Source organism: Tachyglossus aculeatus, chromosome 12 (genome assembly GCF_015852505.1).
Source record: "Tachyglossus aculeatus isolate mTacAcu1 chromosome 12, mTacAcu1.pri, whole genome shotgun sequence".
Lineage (NCBI taxonomy): Eukaryota > Metazoa > Chordata > Mammalia > Monotremata > Tachyglossidae > Tachyglossus > Tachyglossus aculeatus.
This window is the reverse complement of record NC_052077.1, coordinates 8,409,701-8,436,561: the sequence shown is the minus strand read 5'-3', so window position 1 is coordinate 8,436,561 and position 26,861 is coordinate 8,409,701. Positions and strand designations below refer to the sequence as shown.

At 43.5% G+C, this 26,861-nt stretch overlaps 2 protein-coding genes across 8 annotated transcripts in view; one reads left to right on the top strand and one right to left on the bottom strand.

The window, feature by feature from the left end:
• LARP7 (La ribonucleoprotein 7, transcriptional regulator) overlaps positions 1–19,865 on the bottom strand; it is a 28,569-nt gene extending 8,704 nt beyond the window's left edge. For both annotated transcript variants that reach the window (XM_038755315.1, XM_038755316.1), the window contains exons 1-8: positions 19,793–19,865; positions 9,036–9,246; positions 3,854–3,954; positions 3,665–3,748; positions 2,819–2,983; positions 2,466–2,568; positions 1,988–2,359; positions 1,753–1,897 (exon numbers count right to left, since the gene is read on the bottom strand). In XM_038755315.1, coding sequence (XP_038611243.1) covers positions 1,753–1,897; positions 1,988–2,359; positions 2,466–2,568; positions 2,819–2,983; positions 3,665–3,748; positions 3,854–3,954; positions 9,036–9,237 — 1,172 coding nt within the window. In that variant the 5' untranslated portion in view covers positions 9,238–9,246; positions 19,793–19,865. The remainder of the gene's footprint in view (positions 1–1,752; positions 1,898–1,987; positions 2,360–2,465; positions 2,569–2,818; positions 2,984–3,664; positions 3,749–3,853; positions 3,955–9,035; positions 9,247–19,792) is intronic.
• A 150-nt stretch (positions 19,866–20,015) lies between these two features.
• ZGRF1 (zinc finger GRF-type containing 1) overlaps positions 20,016–26,861 on the top strand; it is a 56,068-nt gene continuing 49,222 nt past the window's right edge. For all 6 annotated transcript variants that reach the window (XM_038755218.1, XM_038755216.1, XM_038755217.1 and 3 more), the window contains exon 1: positions 20,016–20,193. The gene's annotated coding sequence lies outside the window, so the exon portion shown is untranslated. The remainder of the gene's footprint in view (positions 20,194–26,861) is intronic.

The following is a 26,861-nucleotide window of genomic DNA, read 5'->3' as shown; positions in this document are numbered from 1 at the left end:
GAAAGTTCCTATACCGTATTCTGAGAATGGAATTGATTGTTGGTTAATGTAATTGAGTAGAGCTAGTATATTAGTCTTTTTCTCAAGAAAAAAAAATTAATGATTGAAAGGAAAAGACTTTGTTAACCCTCTCTAAACTTCAGAGATAACATTCCTCAGTATTTAATGGCATCAAAAGAAATTTCCAAGAAGAAAAAACACCCTATGGAAGCAATTTATATATTTACATACATTTAACATGCAGATGTTTCTGCAAACAGCTAGAGCTTTGCCTGATAGAAACACAATGCCTATAGAGCCACTGTGAGAACGACTCATTGTTACTCTAATCTGTGCCATCAAACAAGCTGATAGGGGATTTTTAAAGAGGAGGATATCTTGTGGTAATGGTTTTAGCTGTTAACATTGACAACTGTATACTTCAAAAAAGCATCCAGACCCACCCTGGATCATACATTCTCGGAGAGCAGATACATTAAAATAACAAAAGAGCCATGTAATGATTCCTCGAGATAAAAAGGCAGAAGGCAACTCTGGAGGAGGAATAGTATAAATAGAAGTGCAAGGAGGTAGTCCTTTTGCCAGTCCTATGAAGAAAAGGCCTTGGAGTGAAAGCAAAGGAGGTAAAGAAAGGGCTTTAGCCTTCCCGGTGTGTTCTCTAAGGTACTGCCGATGAGTTATTTTTATTTTTTATGTTCTTTCAGGGTGCCTCATTTGGAAACCGGCGCACAAGGATCCAGTGGTATTGTACGTGGGCCCCTTCTACTTTAACATGGAGGTGCTTTCTGTGATTTAAAAAGTAAGTGCTTCCATGTTTTAGTAGAGGTGAATCCTGCTTTTTCAATAATGGACCCATCCACTCGTGAAGAACACGGATGCTGACTCTTTATTGCCTACTGCTCAAAATGGAGAGTAAGGAAAGGTAAAGGGTGGTTGATGGCCATCAACCCTTCTCAATAACTGCCACACTGATTTGGTCTTTGTGAAGAATTGCCTTTGCTTTAACATGGGGGTACCTGCTACGTAAGAAAAGTAAGTGCTTCCATGTTTCAGTGGAGGTGACTCTTCAAATCTACAACACCCATCAGCTAACTGGCCCTTAATTTTCATATTTGTAGGACTTGAGGGTAAAATTTCTTGGAAATTTGATTTCAGGGCTCCCTGTCACTTAAACGTGGATAAACTTGCTTTACTTTTAAAGTAAGTGCTTCCATGTTTTAGTGATGGTGTTACCAAAATTTCTTCGATGTGAATCTCTTAACAACGACAAAAAAGGACCCCTTCTGCTTTAACATGGAGGTGCTTGCTGTGAGTTTGAAAAATTAAGTGCTTCCATGTTTTAGTTGAAGTGAACCCTATTTGCTTACGGTACCTGGCTCTGAAATTTTAAAAGGTTTATTCTACCGGGTTAAACTCATCAGATACTGGCTGTTCCAAATGTTTTAATATAATACATATATAGGTCATATTTGGTATTAGCTGCAGGCCATTACTGTTGCTAACATGCAACTCTGTTATGTATAAACTGGAATTGCACTTTAGCAATGGTGATGGACTGTAAGTCAATTTTTAAGATTGCTAAAAAAACCCAGATTCCCAAATGTACATGTTTTAATACATTCTGACATTTATACTAATGCACTTCAACAATGGAGATGGACTGGAAAAAGTCAAATTTTTAAGACTGCTAAACAACCCACATTCCCACATGTACTTAAAAAAATCATTCTGCTATTTATACTGATTACATACTTTGAGAGTACTCTTAATGGTATGACTTCTTCGCCCATTTTATGTCTTTCTTTGTGCTTTTTCTTATGCTTCCTTTTTGATTTTAAAAGAGAGCCATCTTTCATGTCGCCTGTATCTTTTTCCTCTTCTGTCGACACTTCGAGATCTAAGCTCAAAAACATTCCAAGTTAAAATCCAGACTTGTTAAATTGGAGGTAGTTTAGATTTTGGCCAATTATTCAATACTTTTTAAGACCTTTGCAATCCTTAGGCGTTTCTGTTGGCTCCTGGGGATGATGGTGATCATCTTTGGGACAGGATTTCTTCAGCTTTGAGCGGGATACAAATTCCTCAACGTCACCAGAACTGCTCCGCTTTCTCTTTGGTGGTCTGGCCTCCTCTGGCGAGCCTGCCACTTCAGATCGTTCCCTCTTTTTCTTCTCTTTCTTGGATGGCTTCTGGTTCTCTGAACTATCCATCTCGGAGCCTTCAGATACTGTCCTGGCTCGTTTAGGCTTGCTATTAAGCTCTCCAGTAGTGTACTTAGTTGATTCCTTGGTCTCTGCAACCTGGGCACTGTTTTCTTTCTTCATTCTGGATTTCTTCTTTTTTTTCTTTTTCTTTTCTTCTATATACATAGAAATTGTGACAATTAGATTCTACCAAGAAAAGCGCCTTTTCATTAAATTCAGAATATGCTTGCTACGCCTTACATTTTTAAATGTAATACCCACCAGCTCCCCTACTTGTGTTCAAGCCAGGAATGGGCTTATTTTTTACTGTCTTTGGGAACATCCCTGGTTTTCTTGGTGCTTCTTCAGGTGGGTTGTTCAGAAACTATTAAAATAATATGACAGAAAATGGTAATCATGATAATTAATAGCTGTATATATTAACATTAACCTTTCCCCCAGCTATGCTGAAGAACCCCAAAGCAGTCTGCAATTTTCTTCAACACTTGCTCTGATAATTGGAGAAACACTAACCTAATCCTTACATACTGAATTCCCCTCCCTCCATTTTGCATTGACAACTGGTAGTTGCCACATAAACGATTGCATGCATTCCAAAAGAAATCTTCACATACCTCAATAGCTTTGTCTGCTTGTTCTTTTGTTTCAAATTCAACAAATGCAAATCCCTTTGGGTCTCCTGTGGACTTATAGTGGGGGATGCTGATGTAAACGACATTCCCACATTTTCCAAATACTCTCTCGATCCAGCTGTGGTTGACATCTTTGGGAAGCAATTCCTTAATATAACGATGATGGGAGGGGGTTAAACACCAAGTTTGCCAGATCCCAATCCCCTCACCCGACTGGAAGGAGCCTGAAGCCACCTCCTAACCTAATCTCAAGATTAGCCAATATACATGATCAGATTGTGAGCCCCTCAATCCACTAGATCTCAGTAATTTCCCAGTGTTTAATAAATTCCAGTCTCTATTGTGGCACCTTTGCTGACCCATTTACAAGTGGTTGCGTTGTTTTCATGGAGAAAGATTGGCCGCCAAGGTTTTTATATTATGGTGCTAAATGCGTATATATCTACAACACCCCTCTTAAGGCCAACTCAAGGAGGAGAAAATAAATGGAAAGCTGAAAACCAATGGCGCTTTAAACGGTGGGCAGGTAGTTGGGGAGCTATATAGAATTGGAGTTGGAGCTGGGATTTATTCAATCGTATTTATTGAACGCTTACTGCGTGCAGAGCACTGTACTAAACGCTTGGGAAGTACAAGTTGGCAACATGGAGACGGTCCCTACCCAACAACGGGCTCACAGTCTAGAAGGGGGATGCCATGCCCCTTATGTAATGCTAGCCAAATACTTCTAACTCTGCCCTTGTTTCAGAGTTTCCCAGGAATTCTATTGGAATAATCACAATTCCAATTAACTCATGGGTTTCGGAAGGCATTTCTTGTATTGCTTACCACATACACTGTCCGTTCATCCACGTCCTTGGGTCGCTCACCCAGTGGCTGGCGTCTCCGAATTCTTGTGCCTTCTAAATCCAACTTAAAGGGCACAAGCGTAAATAGCACTTTCCTTGATCCCTCACTCCAACCCCCTCCCCACAGTTATAAGAATACAGCAAGAGCCAGAAATTAAAAATGATTTACCTCCACAACGGCTGAGCTTTTCAAGGCACGGGCTATTAGCTTTCCATCTGTGGTTAATTTTTTCATTTTGTTAAATGACACAAGAAGTGATATATCAACATCTGAGGAAACAAAATTCATAAGATTGAGTGGCATAAGGGAAAGGCTCTCAATTTTACATCTAAACTAGGCTTAAATTCAAACGTCCTTGGAATTTTAATCCATCTAGTCTTTCCCAACTCGGCCTTTGTTTCTGGAAAGAAAGAAGGAAACTCCCCTCTCAGTCTGGCTTTAAAGGTGCAAAACCCTCTAGGATTCAAAATGCTATTTTCCCTTAGGCACTTAATTAGTGCTCACAGTCAACTCAATAATGGGCATTACAAAGAAATGATTCACTCCCGTGCCAGTTAAACTGTCGAAGCTTGATGGAAACTGTTGTAAAAAAATATGCATCTTAATGCATCTGCCTTTAACTCTGATGGATTCAATGACTAGGTCTGTTATTCTTAAACTATCCAATGTCCTTTGGTTTTATACCTAAAAACCAAAGAAAACGCTTTGGCATCCACACAAACTGTTGGCTACCTGTGCAGGTGAATTGTTAAGACAGTACAGCCAGATGAAAATCATTGTGGTTGGTTTTTAAGTGTTCACTCATTCATTCATTCATTCATTCATTCAAGGGGGAGACAGACTAGAAGACAAAACATATTAACAAAATAAAATAAATAGAATTTGCCAAGCACTGTACTGAGCAGCAGGAGTGTGTGTGGTGTGGTGTTAGACACAAGGTAATCGGGTCCCACATGGGTTTAAGCAGTTTAAGCAGGAGGGAGCACAGGTACTGAATCTCCATTTTGCAGATGAAGGAACTGAGGCATGGAGAAGTGAAGAGTCAGGATTAGAACCCAAGTCCTCTGGCTTCAAGGCCAAGCTGCTTCCCCTTCTACTTCGTATTTTGGGGCAGGGGGTTATCTCTGATGGTGGCAGAGTAGTTTAAGGAGCACACCTGGAATAGAAGAGGAAGTGCCCTGTCTTGTGTAACCAGGACATTAGCAAATCACTGTCCATTACATGGGGCTCAGACAGCTGCCACAATGGGAAATCATGAAAGGGAGCAGCAGCACAATCAATCAATTGTATTTACTGAGTGCTTACTGTGCGCAGAGCACTGTACTAAGCGCTTGGGAAGTACAAGTTGGCAACATAAGCACAGTCTAAGGCTGCTTCAAAAAGAAAATCTGGGAAATTGTGGAGGGAATTTACTATTCCTCTGCAATCTCAAGGATATAGGCCTCAATGTATAATGAAATTTGCTTAAAAGTACCTTCAAAATTTAAATTCCTACACCAATTAAGCAATCTACTATCAGTCAATCAATCAATCGTATTTATTGAGCGCTTACTATGTGCAGAGCACTGTACTAAGCGCTTGGGAAGTACAAATTGGCATCACATAGAGACAGTCCCTACCCAACAGTGGGCTCACAGTCTAAAAGGGGGAGACAGAGAACAGAACCAAACATACCAACAAAATAAAATAAGTAGGACAGAAATGTACAAGTAAAATAAATAAATAAATAAATAAATAAATAGAGTAATAAATATGTGTCAGCCTCTTGTCTGCTGTGTGACCTTGGGCAAGTCACTTAACTTCTCTGTACTTCACCTGTATGCCTCATCTATTAATGGGGATTGTGAGCCTTTTGTAAGACAGGGACTCTCAACCTGATTATTTTTATAGTAATGATAGCATTTATTAAGCAGTTACTATGTGCAAAGCACTGTTCTAAGCACTGGGGAGGTTACAAGGTGATCAGGTTGTCCCATTTGGAGTTCACAGTCTTAATCCCCATTTTACAGATGAGGTAACTGAGGCACAGAGAAGTTAAGTGACTTCCCCAAAGTCACACAACTGACAATTGGTTGAGCAGGGATTTGAACCCATGACCTCCGACTCCAAAGCCTGTGCTCTTTCCACTGAGCCACGCTACCTCAGAGCCCTTCAGACAGTACCAGTCACATAGCAAGTACTTGACTAAAACAATTTAAAAAAGCTAAAAACTTAATTTCCTGAGCATCAATTACAACTCAAACTAAACTGCAATTAGGAAAATTATATGCTTACAGTGACAGGACAAATTCCAAAGGGAACTGACTGAGAAGGCAACAGTTCAAAATGTATCAGGATGCTTTTGCAGGAAATACAATTCAAAAGATGGCCAGGATTAAGAATTAACACTCAGAAATGAAGCAAAGGGAGGGTAAGTTTCCCCGCTGTTGTAACTTCAAGCTTGTTTTCTGGAAAACCTGACAGAATCTAGCAGTTTTGTCCTCAGAAGAGGAGAAGATCAGTAAGAAGCCCAATTTATCATCCTCTCGTCGCTTACTGAAAACTGAACGATGATATGGGAGAAAGCCCAGCTCGGCTTATTCTCAAAAGATTTGGACAAGTTTAATGCCCATGTTTATTATGGGTGGCAATGGTTGGAAGGGATGTGAAATTCAAGAAAAAAAATCCACACTGTAATATTTCTAAACAACATGGAATAAAAACAAACCTATTTTAAGAGAACACACGCATTTGAAAACATACTTTGAAACAGGAGATGATCTCTAAAAATAGGTGTCCTGGTATTGCCATTTCACATGTCCCAATTAACATTTGTTGGGTGTCCACAAGGGCTCTTGGCATTGTGTTAGGTGCTATCATGGATTCTAATCCCAGCTCCGCCATGTGTCCGCTGTGTGACCTTGGGTAAGTCTCTGAGCCTCAGTTCCCTCACCTGTAAAATGGGGACTGAGACCGTGAGCCCCACAATAATAATAATAATAATGGCATTTATTAAGCGCTTACTATGTGCAAGGCACTGTACTAAGCACTGGGGTTATACAAGGTGATCAGGTTGTCCCACAGGGGGCTCACAGTCTTCACCCCCATTTTACAGATGAGGTAACTGAGGCCCAGAGAAGTTAAGTGACTTGCCCAGAGTCACACAGCTGACAAGTGGCAGAGTCAGGATTCAAACCCATGACCTCTGACTCCAAATTCCGTGCTCTTTCCACTGAACCACGCTGCTTCTCTATGTGGGACAGGGACTGCGTCCAACCCAATTTGCTTGTATCCACCCCAGAGCTTAGTACAGTGCCTGGCACATAGTAAGCGCTTAACGGATACTGCAATGATTACTGGCTACAGACTGCAGAAAACCCTCAGCCTTCAGCGTTAGGGGCTTTAAAATATAGCTAAGGGGTGACTTTTTAGGGTTTCAGCAGGGTATAATATAGACAGTTTTGTCAGATATAGATATAGGCTGTTTTGTCACAGTCAGATATAGACTGTGAGCCCAGTGTTGGGTAGGGACCGTCTCTATATGTTGCCAACTTGTACTTCCCAAGCGCTTAGTACAGTGCTCTTCACACAGTAAGCGCTCAATAAATACGATTGATTGATATAAGCATAGAAGCAGCGTGGCATAGTGGATAGACCATGGGCCTGGGAATCAGAAGGCATGGGTTCTAATCCTGGATCCTCCACTTATCTGCTGTGTGACCTTGGGAGAGTCATTTCACTTCTCTGGGCCTTAGTTCCCTCATCTGTAAAATGGGGATGAAGACTGAGCTCCATGTGGGACAGGGACTGCCCAGTCGGATTTGCTTGAATCCACCCCAGTGCTTAGTACAATTCCTGGCACATAGTAAGCGCTTAAATACTATAATAATTATTATTTAAGGCAACTTCTACCCCTAGAAAATGTTTGAATGTTTTTATTCATTCATTCATTCAATCGTATTTATTAAGCGCTTACTGTGTGCACAGCACTGTACTAAGCACTTTTTAACAATTATGGTACTTATTACGCACACATAAATGTGCAAAACATTAATCAAAATGCCAAGGAAGATGTAAGCGAAGACACAGTTCTCATTCTAGACACCGCTTTCAATCAAAGAGGGAGTGAAACCATACATCTGATCCCCATTTCACAAATAAGAAAACTGAGACTCCGATACGTTAAACGACTTGCCCAAGGTCACAGAGAAGGCTGTTTTGCAGCTGGGACGTCCAAGTCTCCTGGTTCATTCCCATGCTCTTCCTACTAGGCCTCACTGCTGCTCATGAAAAATTATGGAGTAAATCTAAACAATTCAACAGGTAGCTGTGATGTTGCATAATTTGCTAATCCTGAAAAGCAACATTACCAAAGAAATCCTTGCCAATCAGCTATCTGTACCTGAGTCATAAAAGTTAAAACGAAACCCCTAATTTTATGTGCTTTGAAGTAGAAAAAAAAATAAAACCAGATTATTAGCTCCTGCATAACTCACAATTTTTATATTTGAAAATCCATATGCTAAAAATAGCCTACTATCCAAACTGTAGGTTAACTATGCATTTTTGTCTTCCCTTCTGCTGTTTTTTGGGCACTCATTGGGCTTACTCCACCAAACAGTGGGGAAAAGAAAAGGGGCAATTCAAACTGGTCAATTCTGCCACTTGATCTAGGGTAAAGACTGATGTCTAATGTCTCAAAAGAATGTTTTGATTACCAATGATTTCCATTAACCCCACTTTTCCCCAATAACATGGAAAACTGAATCCTCTACTACAAGAAAAAGAATGACTTCCTGCTGAATATTTATGATTGCATTAAAACTGATCATGAGATTCAGTCCTATGATAAATGACCAATCTGTCCTAATTATGTATTCTAACTTCGGTATATGGACGACCAAATAATCACAATCATAAAAATATAATCACTGTGACAATTGGTGACACTGGAATTCTCATTTTTTTGCAGGATGAGTATTCTCTACTGTTCTAAATTATGGATGAACAGCTTTTTTGAAGGGATTAGTTCGTATCAAGCTAAAGTGTTCTTTCCAGTATGCAGACAAAATATGTATTTTTGTAAATATGTAATATACATGACACTAAACTGAGATTACTTTGTGTAATCACTATATACACATGTAAAATCTATATGTCTGCGAAAGATAAACTGTTTTGTAGTTAGCATAATTTATCAAACACAAAACATCTCTAGTTTAAAACGAAAAAAAAATGCCATTGTTTGTCTCGCCTCTCCAACTAGACGTAAAGTTATGCTTATTTTTGAGAGCCCTCAGCCCCGGAAGTCAAGTTTGGAACTTGAAATAGATCTTCCTTCTCCCCCCTGCTCTTCAAAAAGCTCACTTACAGCCATCTCTGGACTTCTCTATCTGCTCCCGAAGAAATCGGTCCTTGTGAAGATTGGCGTCTCCAAACCAGAAATCCACCTGCTTGGCAATGTCTGAAAGCACCTGCTTCACTCGGGACCGCTTCTTTTTCTCTCGCTCTTTTTTCTGTTCAGTAGTTTCCTCTTCCATGGCCTTGTCTTGATTTCCATTCTCGGGTTCCATTTCTGGAATCTTAACAAAATTACAGGGAATAAATATTTCAATTCCTGTAACAGTAGCGACAGAAAACGTCTGTCATTTCTAGAGTAAAAGAAAAATAATTTTCTCAAAATTGTTTGAATGTTTATAAGAAAGAAGCTCCATAATTTCTAGCTAAAATAAAATGGGTTTGTGACTGCCAGAAAAAAAAACCTTTCAGGGGATCATACAAAGGAATGTCTTGAGTACTGGGAGTCAGAAGATCTTGGGTTCTAATCCCGACTCTACCACTTGTCTGCTTGGCAAGTCACTTCACTTCTCTGTTCTTCGGTTACCTCAAATGTAAAATGGGGCTTGAAACTGTGAGTCCCACGTGGGACAGGGACTGTGTCCAACTCGATTTGCTTGTATCCACCCCACTTTCCCAGTGACACATTTAACATTTGAGTTCATTTCACGGACCTGATCTTACTTGTTAAATATAAGTTCCACTCTCGCAATCAGATTCACACTGATAATATCCTGGGCTGCTACTTCTCCTTAATGGCTTTTTTCCTTAACCGCGGTAATTTACACAGAATCTGTTCTCTCCTCTGACCCCCAGACTCTACCTACTGTAGCATCCACTTTCTTGATGCTCCTATATTTTAACTCCTGTCTGCTGATTTTTGCCATTCCCCCAACTTACCCACAAAGCAATTCTACCTGCTCAGTTACATATATATATATATATATATATATATATATATATATATATATATATATGTGGGTAAGTTGGGGGAATGGTATATAAGTGATAGATTATATATATATCTATCACTTACCCACAAAGCAATTCTACCTGCTCAATTACATATATATATATGTATATAATTGAGCAGGTAGAATTGCTTTGTGGATAAGTGATATATATATATATATATATATGTCCTATCTTTCCAAAACTCACATTCATGACTCACTTGTTTTCTAAAGTCAATTAAGAGCCACTTTGTACTGGCTTTTCATCTTGCATAGTAAAATTCCCAAAGGCAATTTTTGCTGACGCTTTCTAGGTGCATTTCTCCAATAACTAACTACTGATGTACCCCAGGCTCCAAAAGCCCCTCCTGCCTCCAACTCCAATATTATATTCCATCACTGCTGGTAAACTAATTCTCTCCCCGAATACGTTCTTACATCCTTGTGACCCTTTACGCTTGTACTTATAACCACAATGTGAAGAGAAGTTCCTCTCTGAATTACCTGCTTTGATTACAGGTACAACCCAGAATTCATATTTAACTGTAATCTCCAGAATGTATGTTTCTTGTGGGCAGGGCACACGCCCACCAACTGTAATAGTGTACTCTCCCAAGTGCTTAGTACAGTGCTCTGCACACAGTAAGCAATCACGAAATACCACTGATTGATTCAATAACTTTTGGCTGATAATTTTACCCTGCCATTTGTGGTTGAGGCTGTTTCATACGCAAGTGTCGACAAATTTAGACGTGTCTTCTTTGTAGGGCCACAAAGAAGACACGTCTAAATTTCCTATTCCTCACCTACATGCCCTAGAGGTAATTAAAAAGTACAATGTCTAACCCTCCCTGCTACCTCCTCTATTAATCAACCAATGGTACTTATTGAGAGTGCCTGCATCATCCAGACCACTCTAAGTACTTGGGTGACATGATCTCTGCCCAATAAGGGGCTTATATAATCCAGTGGCAAAACTATTTCTCCTCCCTTATTGACACCCATGCCCATCATCCCCGTCAGCTCTTCTGTACATTTAACTCCCTTCTCAGGCCCCCTGTTCCTCCCCCTCATCTTTCCCGCAACCCCAACGATCTGGCCTCCTACTTCATCATCATCATCAATCGTATTTATTGAGCGCTTACTGTGTGCAGAGCACTGTACTAAGCGCTTGGGAAGTACAAGTTGGCAACATATAGAGACAGTCCCTACCCAACAGTGGGCTCACAGTCTAAAAGGGGGAGACAGAGAACAAAACCAAACATACTAACAAAATTAAATAGAATAGATATGTACAAGTAAAATAGAGTAATAAATACGCACAAATATATATACATATATACAGGTGCTGTGGGGAAGGGAAGGAGGTAAGATGGGGGGATGGAGAGGGGGACGAGGGGGAGAGGAAGGAAGGGGCTCAGTCTGGGAAGGCCTCCTGGAGGAGGTGAGCTCTCAGCAGGGCCTTGAAGGGAGGAAGAGAGCTAGCTTGGCGGATGGGCAGAGAGATTGGGGGCATTCCAGGCCCGGGGGAGGATGTGGGCCGGGGGTCGATGGCGGGACAGGCGAGAGCGAGGTACGGTGAGGAGATTAGCTGCAGAGGAGCGGAGGGTGTGGGCTGGGCTGGAGAAGGAGAGAAGGGAGGTGAGGTAGGAGGGGGCAGGGTGATGGAGAGCTTTGAAGCTCAGGGTGAGGAGCTTCTGCCTGATGCGCAGATTGATTGGTAGCCACTGGAGATTTTTGAGGAGGGGAGTAATATGCCCAGAGCGTTTCTGGACAAAGATAATCCGGGCAGCAGCATGAAGTATGGATTGAAGTGGGGAGAGACACGAGGATGGGAGATCAGAGAGAAGGCTGATGCAGTAGTCCAGACGGGATAGGATGAGAGCTTGAACGAGCAGGGTAGCGGTTGGGATGGAGAGGAAAGGGCGGATCTTGGCAATGTTGTGGAGCTGAAACCGGCAGGTTTTGGTGGCGGCTTGGATGTGAGGGGTGAACGAGAAAGCAGAGTCGAGGATGACAACAAGGTTGCGGGCTTGTGAGACGGGAAGGATGGTAGAGCCGTCAACAGAGATGGGAAAGTCAGGGAGAGGGCAGGGTTTGGGAGGGAAGACAAGGAGTTCAGTCCTGGACATGTTGAGTTTTAGGTGGCGGGCGGACATCCAGATGGAGATGTCCTGAAGGCAGGAGGAGATGCAAGCCTGGAGAGAGGGGGAGAGAGCAGGGGCAGAGATGTAGATCTGGGTGTCATCAGCGTAGAGCGAATGAGGTCGCCAAGGGAGTGCGTGTAGATCGAGAACAGAAGGGGACCAAGCACTGAACTTTGGGGATCCCCACAGTGAGAGAATGGGAGGGGGAGGAGGAGCCTGCAAAAGAGACTGAGAATGAACGACCGGAGAGATAAGAGGAGAACCAGGAGAGGACGGAATCTGTGAAGCCAAGGTCAGATAGCGTGTTGAGGAGAAGGGGGTGGTCCACAGTGTCGAAGGCAGCTGAGAGGTCAAGGAGGATTAGGACAGAGTAGGAGCCGTTGGATTTGGCAAGCAGGAGGTCATTGGTGACCTTTGAGAGGGCAGTTTCCGTGGAATGTAGGGGACGGAAGCCAGACTGGAGGGGGTCGAGGAGAGAGTTGTTGTTGAGGAATTCGAGGCAGCGCGTGTAGACAACTCGTTCAAGGAGTTTGGAAAGGAATGGTAGGAGGGATATGGGGCGATAACTAGAAGGTGAGGTGGGGTCAAGAGAGGGTTTTTTTAGGATGGGAGAGACATGGGCATGTTTGAAGGCAGAGGGGAAGGAACCAGTGGAGAGTGAGCGGTTGAAGATGGAAGTTAAGGAGGGGAGAAGGGATGGAGCGAGAGATTTCATGAGATGAGAGGGAATGGGGTCAGAAGCACAGGTGGCCGGAGTAGCACTTGAGAGGAGGGAGGAGAGCTCCTCTGAGGATACTGCTGGGAAGGATGGGAGAGTAGCAGAGAATGTTGAGAGCCGGGGGGTTGGAGAAGCGGGGGAAGTGACTTTGGGGAGGTCGGACCTGATGGATTTAATTTTGTTAATGAAGTAGGAGGCCAGATCGTTGGGGGTGAGGGAAGGAGGAGGGGGAGGAACTGGTGGCCTGAGAAGGGAGTTGAATGTATGGAAGAGCTGATGGGGATGATGGGCATGGGTGTCAATAAGGGAGGAGAAACAGTTTTGTCTGGTAGAGGAGAGGGCTGAGTTAAATTAACTCCATCAGGTCTGAGCTTCCCAAAGTCACTCCTCCCCCTTCTCCAACCCCCTCCGCTCCTCTCCCATCCTTCCCAGAAGTATTCTCAGATGAGATCTCCTCCCTCCTCTCAAGTGCTACTCCGGCCACCTGTGCTTCTGACCCCATTCCCTCTCATCTTATGAAATCTCTCACCCCGTCCCTCCTCCCCTCCTTAACTTCCATCTTCAACTGCTCACTCTCCACTGGTTCCTTCCCCTCTGCCTTCAAACATGCCCAAGTCTCCCCAATCCTAAAATAACCCTACCTTGACCCCACCGCCCCTTCTAGTTATTGCCCTATCTCCCTCCTACCATTCCTTTCCAAACTCCCTTCTGCACCACCTCTGCACTTGGAATTTCACCTTTTATTCACTCCTCCTGCAGCCCCATAATGCTTATTTATATATCCATAATTTATTTATATCATTGTCCACCTCCCCATCTAGATCGTAAGCTCGTTGTGGGCACGGATTGCGTCTACTAACCCTGTTATACTGTGCTCTCCCAAGGGCTTAGTAAAGTGGTCTGCACAGAGTAAGCACTCAATAAATACGACTAATTGACACGAATGAAGGGGGTGAAAGCCAGACTGCAGGGGGGTCGATGAGAGAACTGGAGGAGAGGAAGTAGAGGCAGCGACTGTTGATAAGTACAGTGCTCTATACACAGTGAGTGCTCAATAAATACGATTGAATGAATGAATAATTCACTCGAGCAATTTGGAAAGGAATGGTAGAAAGGAGCTGGGGCGATAACTGGAGGGTCCTGTGGGATCCAGGGAAGGTTTTTTTAGGATATTTATTTATTTTATTTTATTAGTATGTTTGGTTTTGTTCTCTGTCTCCCCCTTTTAGACTGTGAGCCCACTGTTGGGTAGGGACTGTCTCTATATGTTGCCAATCTGTACTTCCCAAGCGCTTAGTACAGTGCTCTGCACATAGTAAGCGCTCAATAAATACGATTGATGATGATGATGATAGGGAGATACATGGGTATGCTTAGGGAAGTCACTTAACTTCTCTGTGCCTCAGTTTCCTTTCCTCAACTGGGGAACCTGTTCTCCCTCCTACTTGATAATAAGCACCATGTGGGACAGATCAGTATCTGGCCTGATTGATTTGCATCTACTCCAGCACTAAGAACAGTGCTCGACACATAGTAAGTGACTAAGAAATACCTCCCTCCTCCAAAAGAAGAAACAGCTGAGATACTGGAATGCAGTAAGATGACAACCCCCCTAGTCCCCCCAAAATGGAGAGGCTTTGCAGATTGTTGTGTAAATCAGACTCTCCTTCCTGCCACCTTTCAGCATCTCTTCCTGCTGCGTTAGCTAGCTATTCAAGACATTAAGGTCAGCAAGTCATTAAATTGTAATTTCCCTTAATCTTTGCAAGTTTTTTCACCACTAGGCTAGCAGTTCATCTTGAGTTCGCATCTGAACTGTAATTTTGGTTGGCCAATTCAAGCTATATTATAAAAATGAGGTTAATTTGCCTCATTAGGCCAGATGTAGGCCAGAGCATACATACTACAGGGTGAGTTTTCCTTAATGTGGGGTTTGTCAGGAATATAAATCCCTGCCTTATAAAAGTGCACCCTAATAATAGAAAAGGCGAAGCTTTCTCATACACATGCAAGGATGCTAATACATGCCTCATACAATGATAGGATACTAATCCCAAGAAATAACAGAGGATCTGTTGGGAATTTTTAACATAAAACATTTAGAAGTTAAATAAGAACAACAACAAAAAACCAGATTGATTAAATACCTGTCAAAAACCATTGAGGCTGTTAAAGTGTCAAACGTGTCTACAACAATAGCTGTGCCACTATTACATAACCCTTATTTTAAATATACTTTTAGAAGACTTTGGGTAAACATCATATAAAAGCAAACTTTGGCCAATGTTGTACAAGCGCAAACTAGGTTTTTCTTCAATCTGCTTCTGGAGATTGCTACTGCTACTCAACTCTAAATGTAATCTCAATTAGCACTCTGTCTACTTGGTCCAACATAAGATTCAGGTATCGCTAAACTTGAATTTACAAAATAATACTGCACTATGCAGTTTTTCAAAAACTACACCTTCCTACCAGCATTCTGGAGAAATTACCGTTGAATGCTGTTAGGGAATTAGTGAAAATTGTGACAGTGCTGTTTATCTGGCGAAGATGTGATCCATTGTCAGAAGAATAACTGTATCAAAGCATATGATGTAGGCCAGAGCATACATACTACATGGTGAATTTTCCTTAATGTGGGGTTTGTTAGGAATATAAACCCCCACCTTATAAAAGTGTACCCTAATAATAAATAAAAAAGGCTAAGCTTTCTCATACACATGCAAGGAGCACTTATCTCTTGTATGTCGGAGTATTAGTCAGAGACTGCTGTTTTCCACTGTAAAAAGTAATTGCACAGGGAGATAATGGAATATTGAGAAAATTTAGAGACAGGCTACAATAAGAACCCAGAAAATGCAAAAGACTTTAAGTTTACATCAACAGAAAACCATAACACCAAAAAGATATGCGACATAATAATTTATTTTGTTACCTTGATAAGATTTCTCTGTGGGTGTAATCATGCGAGCAGATGCAGCTAAATCACAATGCAAACTCTGTAGCAACCTTGGTTAATTCCGTGCTATTTACTTAGGATTTACATTCACTTGGGATTTAAATAGTTCAAGAATCTCCAGGTATCAATCCATCCACTACCACACAGGACAATCAAAGGAAGTGGGCTTATGTGAATCCTCCAAAGGTTGAATTTTGAGCCTCAAGACTATAAGCTCATTATGGAGAGGAAACATGCCTGGGAATTCTGTTGGATTCTCCCAAGTGCTTAGTACTATAGGCTCCGCACATAGTAAGCTCTCAATAAATAGCACTGATTGATCTATTGAGCCTGACCCAGGCAATCGCCAATGAAAAGACTTAACAGCAGCCAGTGTTTTGGCTGACTTCTGAGAGGGTCACAGCTCTCTGAAGATCTGTTGGTGGCTCTAGCAATCAAGTTATTACGCTATGTCACGTTATTGCGCATGCTGAGGTACCTGCATAGACACGAGGACTGCAAGTTTCAGAAACCATTGTCCCTTTGACCTCATAAGAGAACCACAAGCCCCTCAATAGGCAGGTGCAGCCGTAGAACACACCAGATATTGCTGACTATAAGCTCCATAGGGGCAGGTATTGCGTCTACCAACTCTGTTGTTGTACTGAACTTTCCCAAGCATTCGGTACAGTGTTCTGCTCACAGTAAGTGCTCAATAAATACCGTTGATTGATTCACCCTAAGTAGGAATGATTCACTTTGTGGAACTGTGTCAGAGCTCTACCTGTACCTGACTGGCACCCACTTTGCCAGCCTGACCCAACCTTGTGAACAAAATATTCGCCCACTGACCTCAGAGAGGTTCGTAGCAAACATTCTCGGCTTCCCATTTGCCCACTTCTATTACTGAGCTTAGAATCCTAATGCCCAAAGTCTCTGAAAATAACATAAATGTTATTTTCCCCTCCCCCTCCTCCCCATCCCCCCCGCCTTACCTCCTTCCCCTCCCCACCGCACCTGTATATATGTATATATGTTTGTACATATTTATTACTCTATTTTACTTGTACATATTTATTCTATTTATTTTATTAATATGTTTTGTTCCGTTGTCTGTCTCCCCCTTCTAGACTGTGAGCCCGCTGTTGGGTAGGGACTGTCTCTAGTTGTTGCCAACTTGTACTTCCCAAGCACTTAGTAGAGTGCTCTGCACACAGTAAGCGCTCAATAAATACGATTGAATGAATGAATGAAAATGTCTCTAATCACTGGTAAGTGCTAGTTCAGGTCCTTTCTAGACTGTGAGCCCACTGTTGGGTAGGGACTGTCTCTATATGTTACCAACTTGTAGTTCCCAAGCGCTTAGTACAGTGCTCTGTACACAGTAAGCGCTCAATAAATACGATTGATTGATTGATCTTTTCTCTGCTTTCCCCCCCCATATAGTTTAACATGCACCTCACAATGGCAGGGGGGTGGGGGGGGGAAGAAATAGCCAGAGGTAAGGGAAGCACTGCCTGCCATCAGCGGTGAAGGCTTCTGAGAGAAGAAAACACCTAGGGAATTCCGTGAGGTGACCACAATGATTTATTTGGACATTTCTTTGAAGTTTTAGAGCACCAGGAAGGGTAATTCTGGTCTGATATTTCAACTCTACGGTACACACACGTGTACACAAATTAATTGACATTTCCAACTGAACACGGTAGAGACAGGGAAATATAAATGTCTGTCGGTCTCTCCCTTCTAGACTATGAGCCCGTTGTTGGGTAGGGACCATCTCTATACATCACCGATTTGTACTTCCCAAGTGCTTAGCACAGTGCTCTGTACACAGTAAGCCCTCAATAAATACGACTGAATGAAATGAATGACTGAGTAAATGCAATGATCTATGATCCGTTTGGCCAGGGGTCTTTGGTTTTAGGACCACTCATGCCATTACGTCACTGAATTGAAAGCTGACTGATCTTTATTATATAATAATAATAATAATGGCATTTATTAAGAGCTTACTATGTGCAAAGCACTGTTCTAAGCGCTGGGGAGGTTACAAGGTGATCTGGTTGTCCCAAGGGGGGCTCACAGCCTTAACCCCCATTTTACAAATGAGGTAACTGAGGCACAGAGAGGTTAAGTGACTTGCCCAAAGTCACACAGCTGACAGTTGGCGGAGCCGGCATTTGAATCCATGACCTCTGACTCCAAAGCCCGTGCTCTTTCCACTGAGCCATGCTGCTTCTGTATAGTCTTCTCTTTATTACATATTTGGGAAGTTTGGCCCCACCCTAGCTAATTAAAACGGCGGAGCTGGAAGCAACACTTTCACGTGGAGGGAATGAATCAGGCCATGTGGGATTTGTAAACTCAACGGCAACGGTCTCCTTTTTGCAAAGTGAATACCGTCTTCTGGCAGCTGCATGGCTCAGTGGAAAGAGCACGGGCTTTGGCAGAAACTCCTCACCCTGGGCTTCAAGGCTGTCCATCCCCTCGCCCCCTCCTACCTCACCTCCCTTCTCTCCTTCTCCAGCCCAGCCCGCACCCTCCACTCCTCTGCCGCTAATCTCCTCACCGTACCTCATTCTCGCCTGTCCCGCCATCGACCCCCGGCCCACGTCCTCCCCCTGGCCCGGAATGCCCTCCCTCTGCCCCTCCGCCAAGCTAGCTCTCTTCCTCCCTTCAAGGCCCTACTGAGAGCTCACCTCCTCCAGGAGGCCTTCCCAGACTGAGCCCCTTCCTTCCTCTCCCCCTCGTCCCCCTCTCCACCCCCCCATCTTACCTCCTTCCCTTCCCCACAGCACCTTTATATATGTATATATGTTTGTACATATTTACTACTCTATTTATTCATTTTACTTGTACATTTCTATTCTATTTATTTTATTTTGTATGTTTGGTTTTGCTCTCCGTCTCCCCCTTTTAGACTGTGAGCCCACTGTTGGGTAGGGACTGTCTCTATATGTTGCCAACTTGGACTTCCCAAGCGCTTAGTGCAGTGCTCTGCACACAGTAAACGCTCAATAAATACGACTGATTGATTGATCGGAGTCAGAGGTTATGGGTTCGAATCCCAGCTCTGCCACATGTCTGCTGTGTGACCTTGGGCGAGTCACTTCACTTCTCTGGGCCTCAGTTACCTCATCTGTAAAATGGGGATTAAGACTGTGAACCCCACCTGGGACAACCTGATCACTTTGTATCCCCCCGCCCCCCCGGCGCTTAAAACAGTGCTTTGAACATAGTGAGCGCTTAACAAATGCCAACATTATTATTATTATTATTATTACACTAAAGTGTAGCATCCTGAATGCATCCTTGAGCTAAACAGTGCCATCTCACAAAGCAGCAGAGGGACCACAAAGATGCACGGGCCAAGCAGCCACACATGAAGCCCCTCCCCCGCCCACAGGCGAGAAGCAGCGTGGCTCAGTGGAAAAGAGCCCGGGCTTTGGAGTCAGAGGTCATGGGTTCAAATCCCGACCCTGCCAATTGTCAGCTGGGTGACTTTGGGCAAGTCACTTCACTTCTCTGGGCCTCAGTTACCTCATCTGGAAAATGGGGATGAAGACTGGGAGCCCCCCGTGGGCCAACCTGATCACCTTGTAACCTCCTCAGCGCTTAGAACAGCGCTTTGCACGTAGTAAGCGCTTAATAAATGCCATCATCACCATCATGGTCCCAACGGGAGGAGCTTTGCGCATGCGCGCCCCGCCCGCAGCCCCAACGGGGTGAGCTTTGCGCACGCGCGCCCCGCCCGCAGCCCCAACGGGGTCAAATTTGCGCACGCGCGCCCCGCCCGCAGCCCCAACGCGGGGGGCTTTGCGCGTCCGCAGCCCAACGGGGGGCTTTGCGCATGCGCGCCCCGCCCGCAGCCCTAGCAGTGCAACCTTTGCGCATGCGCAGTCAACCTTGTTGTGGGGGGGGGAGAACTCGGACGGATGGGGAAGGATGGACGCAAGGGAAAACAAGTAGCTGTGAATTAACCTTTATCCCCCCCGCCATTAGAGACCCGTGACCCACCACCCGGGCACTCACCCGGCTCTCTCGGCGGGATAACGGAACCTCGCCTCCCGCCCGCCGTCGCCGCCTCCCGGCCCTCCCGCTGACGTCACTCGCCGCGCGACGGCGGCGGGCCGATGACGTCACCCCCGCGCGCGCGCGCAGGGGAGGGACCCGATTGGCCGGCGTCGGGGAGGCGGGTCTCGTCTCGCGAGAGCGACGGCCCCCGTTAAGGCGGGAAAGGTTGAGGAAGGCGCTGAGGCGGCCCTGACGGGGGGAGAAGAAGGCGAGGCATGGCGGGGCTGTGAGGGGGCCTGCTCGACGAAATTGGCCCCCTTATGCCGAAATCACCTAAAAGGGGAAAAGTGGGAAAGGATTTGGGCGGCGGCAGCAGCAGCAGCAGCGGGCCTCGTTCCCTCAGGAAAGACCGTTGTTGGGTAGGGATGGTCTCCAGTCATTCATTCATTCATTCATTCGACCGTATTGCCTCAGCGCTTCCAGTGGACAGCGCATTCATTCATTCATCCCATCACTTATTGAGCGCTTACTGTGCGCAGAGCATTCATTCGTTCAATATTGAGCGCTTACTGTGTGCAGAGCATTCATTCATTCAATATGAGCGTTCATTCACTCCATCACTTATTGAGCACTTACTGTGTGCAGAGTATTCATTCATTCAATATGAGCGTTCATTCATTCCATCACTTATTGAGCACTTACTATGTGCGCAGAGCATTCATTCATTCAATATTGAGTGCTCATTCATTCCATCACGTATTGAGCGCTTACTGTGTGCAGAGCATTCATTCATTCAATATTGAGCATTCATTCATTCCATCACTTATTGAGCGCTTACTGTGTGCAGAGCATTCATTCATTCAATATGAGCGTTCATTCATTCCATCACTTCTTGAGTGCTTACTGTGCGCAGAGCATTCATTCATTCAATATTGAGCATTCATTCATTCCATCACTTATTGAGCGCTTACTGTGCGCAGAGCATTCATTCATTCAATATTGTGCGCTGAGCGTTCATTCATTCCATCACTTGTTGAGCACTTACTATGTGGAGAGCATTCATTCACTCAATATTGTGCGCTGAGCGTTCATTCCATCACTTATTGAGCACTTACTGTGTGCGGAGCATTCATTCATTCAATATTGAGCGCTCACTCATTCCATCACTTATTGAGCGCTTACTGTGTGCGGAGCATTCATTCATTCAATATTGAGCGCTCATTCATTCCATCACTTATTGAGCACTTATTGTGTGCAGAGCATTCATTCATTCAATATGAGCGTTCATTCACTCCATCACTTATTGAGCACTTATTGTGTGCAGGACATTCATTCATTCAATATGAGCGTTCATTCACTCCATCACTTATTGAGCGCTTACTGTGTGCAGAGTATTCATTCATTCAATATGAGCGTTCATTCATTCCATCACTTATTGAGCACTTACTATGTGTGCAGAGTATTCATTCATTCAATATTGAGTGCTCATTCATTCCATCACTTATTGAGTGCTTACTGTGTGCAGAGCATTCATTCAATGTTGAGCGCTGTGCGCTGAGCATTCATTCATTCCATCACTTATTGAGCGCTTACTGTGTGCAGAGCATTCATTCATTCAATATGAGCGTTCATTCACTCCACTTATTGAGCGCTTACTGTGCGCAGAGCATTCACTCATTCAATATGAGCATTCATTCACTCCATCACTTATTGAGCGCTTACTGTGTGCAGAACATTCATTCATTCAATATGAGCGTTCATTCACTCCATCACTTATTGAGCACTTATTGTGTGTAGAGCATTCATTCATTCAATATGAGCGTTCATTCATTCCATCACTTATTGAGCGCTTACTATGTGTGCAGAGTATTCATTCATTCAATGTGAGCGTTCATTCATTCCATCACTTATTGAGCACTTACTATGTGCGCAGAGCATTCATTCATTCAATATTGAGCGCTCATTCATTCCATCACTTATTGAGTGCTTACTGTGTGCAGAGCATTCATTCAATATTGAGCGCTGTGCGCTGAGCATTCATTCATTCCATCACTTATTGAGCGCTTACTGTGTGCAGAGCATTCATTCACTCAATATGAGCATTCATTCATTCCATCACTTATTGAGTGCTTACTGTGTGCAGAGCATTCATTCAATATGAGCGTTCATTCATTCCATCACTTATTGAGCACTTATTGTGTGCAGAGCATTCATTCATTCAATATTGAGCGCTCATTCATTCCATCACTTATTGAGCACTTACTGTGTGCAGAGCATTCGTTCAATATGAGCGTTCATTCATTCCATCACTTATTGAGCGCTTACTGTGTGCAGAGCATTCATTCATTCAATATTGAGCGCTCATTCATTCCATCACTTATTGAGCACTTACTGTGTGCAGAGCATTCATTCAATATGAGCGTTCATTCATTCCATCACTAATTGAGCGCTTACTATGTGCAGAGCATTCATTCATTCAATATTGAGCGCTCATTCATTCCATCACTTATTGAGTGCTTACTGTGTGCAGAGCATCCATTGAATATTGAGCACTGTGCGCTGAGCATTCATTCATTCCATCACTTATTGAGCGCCTACTGTGCTCAGAGCATTCATTCAGTATTGAGCAATCATTCATTCCATCACTTATTGAGCGCTTACTGTGTGCAGAGCATTCATTCATTCAATATTGAGCGCTCATTCATTCCATCACTTATTGAGCGCTTACTATGTGCGGAGCATTCACTCATTCAATATTGTGCGCTGAGCGTTCATTCATTCCATCACTTGTTGAGCGCTTACTGTGTGCAGAGCATTCATTCATTCAATATTGAGTGCTCATTCATTCCATCACTTATTGAGCGCTTACTGTGCGCAGAGCATTCATTCATTCAATATTGTGCGCTGAGCGTTCACATTCCATCACTTGTTGAGCACTTACTATGTGGAGAGCATTCATTCACTCAATATTGTGCGCTGAGCATTCATTCCATCACTTATTGAGCACTTACTGTGTGCGGAGCATTCATTCACTCAATATTGAGCGCTCACTCATTCCATCACTTATTGAGCGCTTACTGTGTGCAGAGCATTCATTCATTCAATATTGAGCGCTCATTCATTCCATCACTTATTGAGCGCTTATTGTGTGCAGAGCATTCATTCATTCAATATGAGCGTTCATTCACTCCATCAATTATTGAGCACTTATTGTGTGCAGGACATTCATTCATTCAATATGAGCGTTCATTCACTCCATCACTTATTGAGCGCTTACTGTGTGCAGAGTATTCATTCATTCAATATGAGCGTTCATTCATTCCATCACTTATTGAGCGCTTACTATGTGCGGAGCATTCATTCATTCAATATTGAGCGTTCATTCATTCCATCACTTCTTGAGCGCTTACTGTGTGCAGAGCATTCATTCATTCAATATGAGCGTGCATTCACTCCATCACTTACTGAGCGCTTACTATATGCGGAGCATTCATTCAATATTGTGCACTGAGCGTTCATTCATTCCATCACTTATTGAGTGCTTACTGTGTGCAGAGCATTCATTCAATATTGAGCGCTCATTCACTCCATCACTTATTGAGCGCTTACTATGTGCGGAGCATTCATTCATTCAATATTGTGCGCTGAGCGTTCGTTCATTCCATCACTTGTTGAGCACTTACTGTGTGCAGAGCATTCATTCATTCAATATGAGCGTTCATTCATTCCATCACTTATTGAGCGCTTACTGTGTGCAGAGCATTCATTCATTCAATATTGAGCGTTCATTCATACCATCACTTATTGAGCGCTTACTGTGTGCAGAGCATTCATTCATTCAATATTGAGCGCTCATTCATTCCATCACTTATTGAGCACTTACTGTGTGCAGAGCATTCATTCATTCAATATGAGCGTTCATTCATTTTATCACTTATTGAGCGCTTACTATGTGCAAAGCATTCATTCATTCAATATTGTGCACTGAGCGTTCATTCATTCCATCACTTATTGAGCGCTTACTGTGTGCAGAGCATTCATTCATTCAATATTGAGTGCTGTGCGCTGAGCGTTCATTCATTCCATCACTTATTGAGCGCTTACTTTGTGCAGAGCATTCATTCATTCAATATTGAGCGCTGTGCGCTGAGCGTTCATTCATTCCATCACTTGTTGAGCGCTTACTGTGTGCGGAGCATTCATTCATTCTTTCCAGAGAAGCAGCGTGGCTCAGTGGAAAGAGCCCGGGCTTTGGAGTCAAAGGTCATGGGTTTGAATCCTGGCTCTGCCACATGTCTGCTGTGTGACCTTGGGCAAGTCACTTCACTTCTCTGAGCCTCAGTTACCTCATCTGTAAAATGGGGATTAAGACTGTGGGCCCCACGTGGGACAACCTGATCACCTTGTATCCCCCCAGCACTTGGAACAGTGCTTTGCACATGGTAAGTGCTTAACAAATGCCATCATTATTATTATTACTGTGTGCAGAGCATTCATTCATTCATATTTCTTGAGCACTTACAGTGTGCACAGCATTCATTCAATCATATTTCTTGAGCACTTACTGTGTGCAGAGCATTTATTCATTCAATCGTATTTCTAGACTGTGAGCCCACTGTTGGGTAGGGACTGTCTCCATATGTTGCGAACTTGTGCTTCCCAAGCGCTTAGTACAGTGCTCTGCACACAGCGCTCAATAAATACGATTGATTGATTTAGCGCTTACAGTGTGCAGAGCATTCATTCATTCAATTGTATTTCTTGAGCGCTTACAGGGTGCAGAGCATTCATTCATTCAGTCGTATTTATTGAGCACTTAGTGTGCAGAGCATTCATTCATTCACTCATTCGTATTTCTTGAGCACATACAGTGTGCAGAGCATTCACTCATTCCATCGTATTTCTTGAGCACTATGTGCAGATCATTCATTCATTCATTCAATCGTATTTCTTCTGTGCTTTTTAGGACTTCTCAGACTCTCAGACCCGTGGATAGTCATTCATTCAATCGTATTTCTTGAGCACTTACAGTGTGCAGAGCACTGTACTAAGCGCTTGGGAAGTACAATTGGGAAACATATAGAGACGGTCCCTACCCAACAACAGCTTCACAGTCTAGAAGGGGGAGACAGACAACAAAACAGAACACGTAGAGAGGTATCAAAACCGTCAGAATATGTAGAATTACAGCTATCTGCACATCATTAATAAAATAGAGTAGTAAATATGTACAAGTAAAATAAACAGAGTAATAAATCTGTACAAATATATACAAGTGCTGTGGGGAGGAGAAGGAGGTAGGGCAGAGAGTGGGGACGATGGGGAGGAGGAGTGGAAAAAGGGGGCTCAATCTGGGAAGCACTGGACTAAGCGTTTGGGAAGTACAAATTGGCAACATATAGAGATGATCCCGACCCAACAACGGGAATTGTACTTTCCCAGTGCCTAGTCCAGTGGTCTGCGCACAGGAAGCGCTCAAAAAATACGATTGAAGGAATGAATGAAAGGGAGTGGACAAAGGTGCTGCTTGGGGCCTGCGCATCACAGGGGAGGAAAGAGGAGACCAGACCTGTGCACTCGGACAACTGTATTTATTGAATGCTTACTGTAATAATAGTAATAATAATTGTGGTACTTGTTAAACGCTTACTGTTAAGTCTGTCTTACTAAGTGCCAGACTCTGGGCTAAGTGCTGCGGGGGGGATACACGTAATTGGGTTGGGCCCAATCCCTTTCCCACGTAGGGATGGAGGCCTGCACACTCAGACAACTGTATTTATTGAGCGCTTACTGTAGTAATAATAATAATAATTGTGGTACTCACACCTGTCTACATGTTTTGTCACCTGTCTCTACAGCTGTCTACATAATAATAATAATGATGGTATTTGTTAAGCGCTTACTATGTGCAAAGCACTGTCACCTGTCTCTATGTTTTGTTTTATTGTCTGTCTCCCCCTTCTAGACTGTGAGCCCGTTGTTGGGTAGGGACCGTCTCTATACGTTGCCGACTTGTACTTCCCAAGTGCTTAGTACAGTGCTCTGCACACAGTAAGCGCTCAATAAATATGATTGAATGAATAAGTGTTAAGCCTGTCTTACTAAGTGCCAGGCTCTGGGCTAAGCACTGGATGGGTACACGCAAATTGGGTTGGACATAATCCCTGCCCAATGTAGGGATGGAGGGAACACAGTCAGTTAATTGTATTAATTGAGCGCTTACTGTATTAATAACAATAATAATTGTGGTATTTGTTAAGTGCTTACTCAGTGACAGGTACTGTGCTAAGCACTGGGGTGAATACACATAAATTGGGTTGGACACAGTCCCTGTCCCATATAGGGATGGAGGAAACTAGGCCTGCAAAGGCAGTCAATCTTATTTACTGAGTTCTTACCATAATAATAATAATAATAATAATACTATGTGCCAGGATCCGTGATAAGTGCTGGGTGGGTATACGTAAATTGGGCTGGACACAGTCCCTGCCCCATGGAGGGAACTTGGCCTGCGGAAAACCCAACTGGCGTTCAGGAAGCACTGCTTCTTTTATCATAATACATCCAGCTGCTACTGGGTAGGGACTGTCTCTATATGTTGCCAGCTTGTACTTCCCAAGCGCTTAGTACAGTGCTCTGCAAACAGTAAGCGCTCAATAAATATGATTGATTGATTGGTTAGCGTCCTGTGGTCACAACCTAGCCATCTAGACTTTAAGCTTGTTGTGGGCAGGGAATCTGCTACCGTAATGTATTCTCTCAAGCACTTAGTAAGTGCTCTGACCACAGTAAGTGCTCAACAAAAACGATTGTTTGATTGTTTCATTGGGAGAGTTCAGTACAGCAGAGCAGGTAGGCATGATCCCGTAAGATGGGGGAGCGGGGCAGTGTCTTGACCCTGAGGGTGAGGAAATTGGGTGTGATTCAGCAGGACACACAAGAAGCCAGTGGAGGGTTTGGAGGAATAGAGAGATGGACACAATATACTTAATTAACAGTCTAATGAGCAACGTTGGGATTGAACAAGGAACACACAGTGAAAAAAGCAAAATGCCACCGTGTGGTGATTCGGTAGCAATTTAGGAAA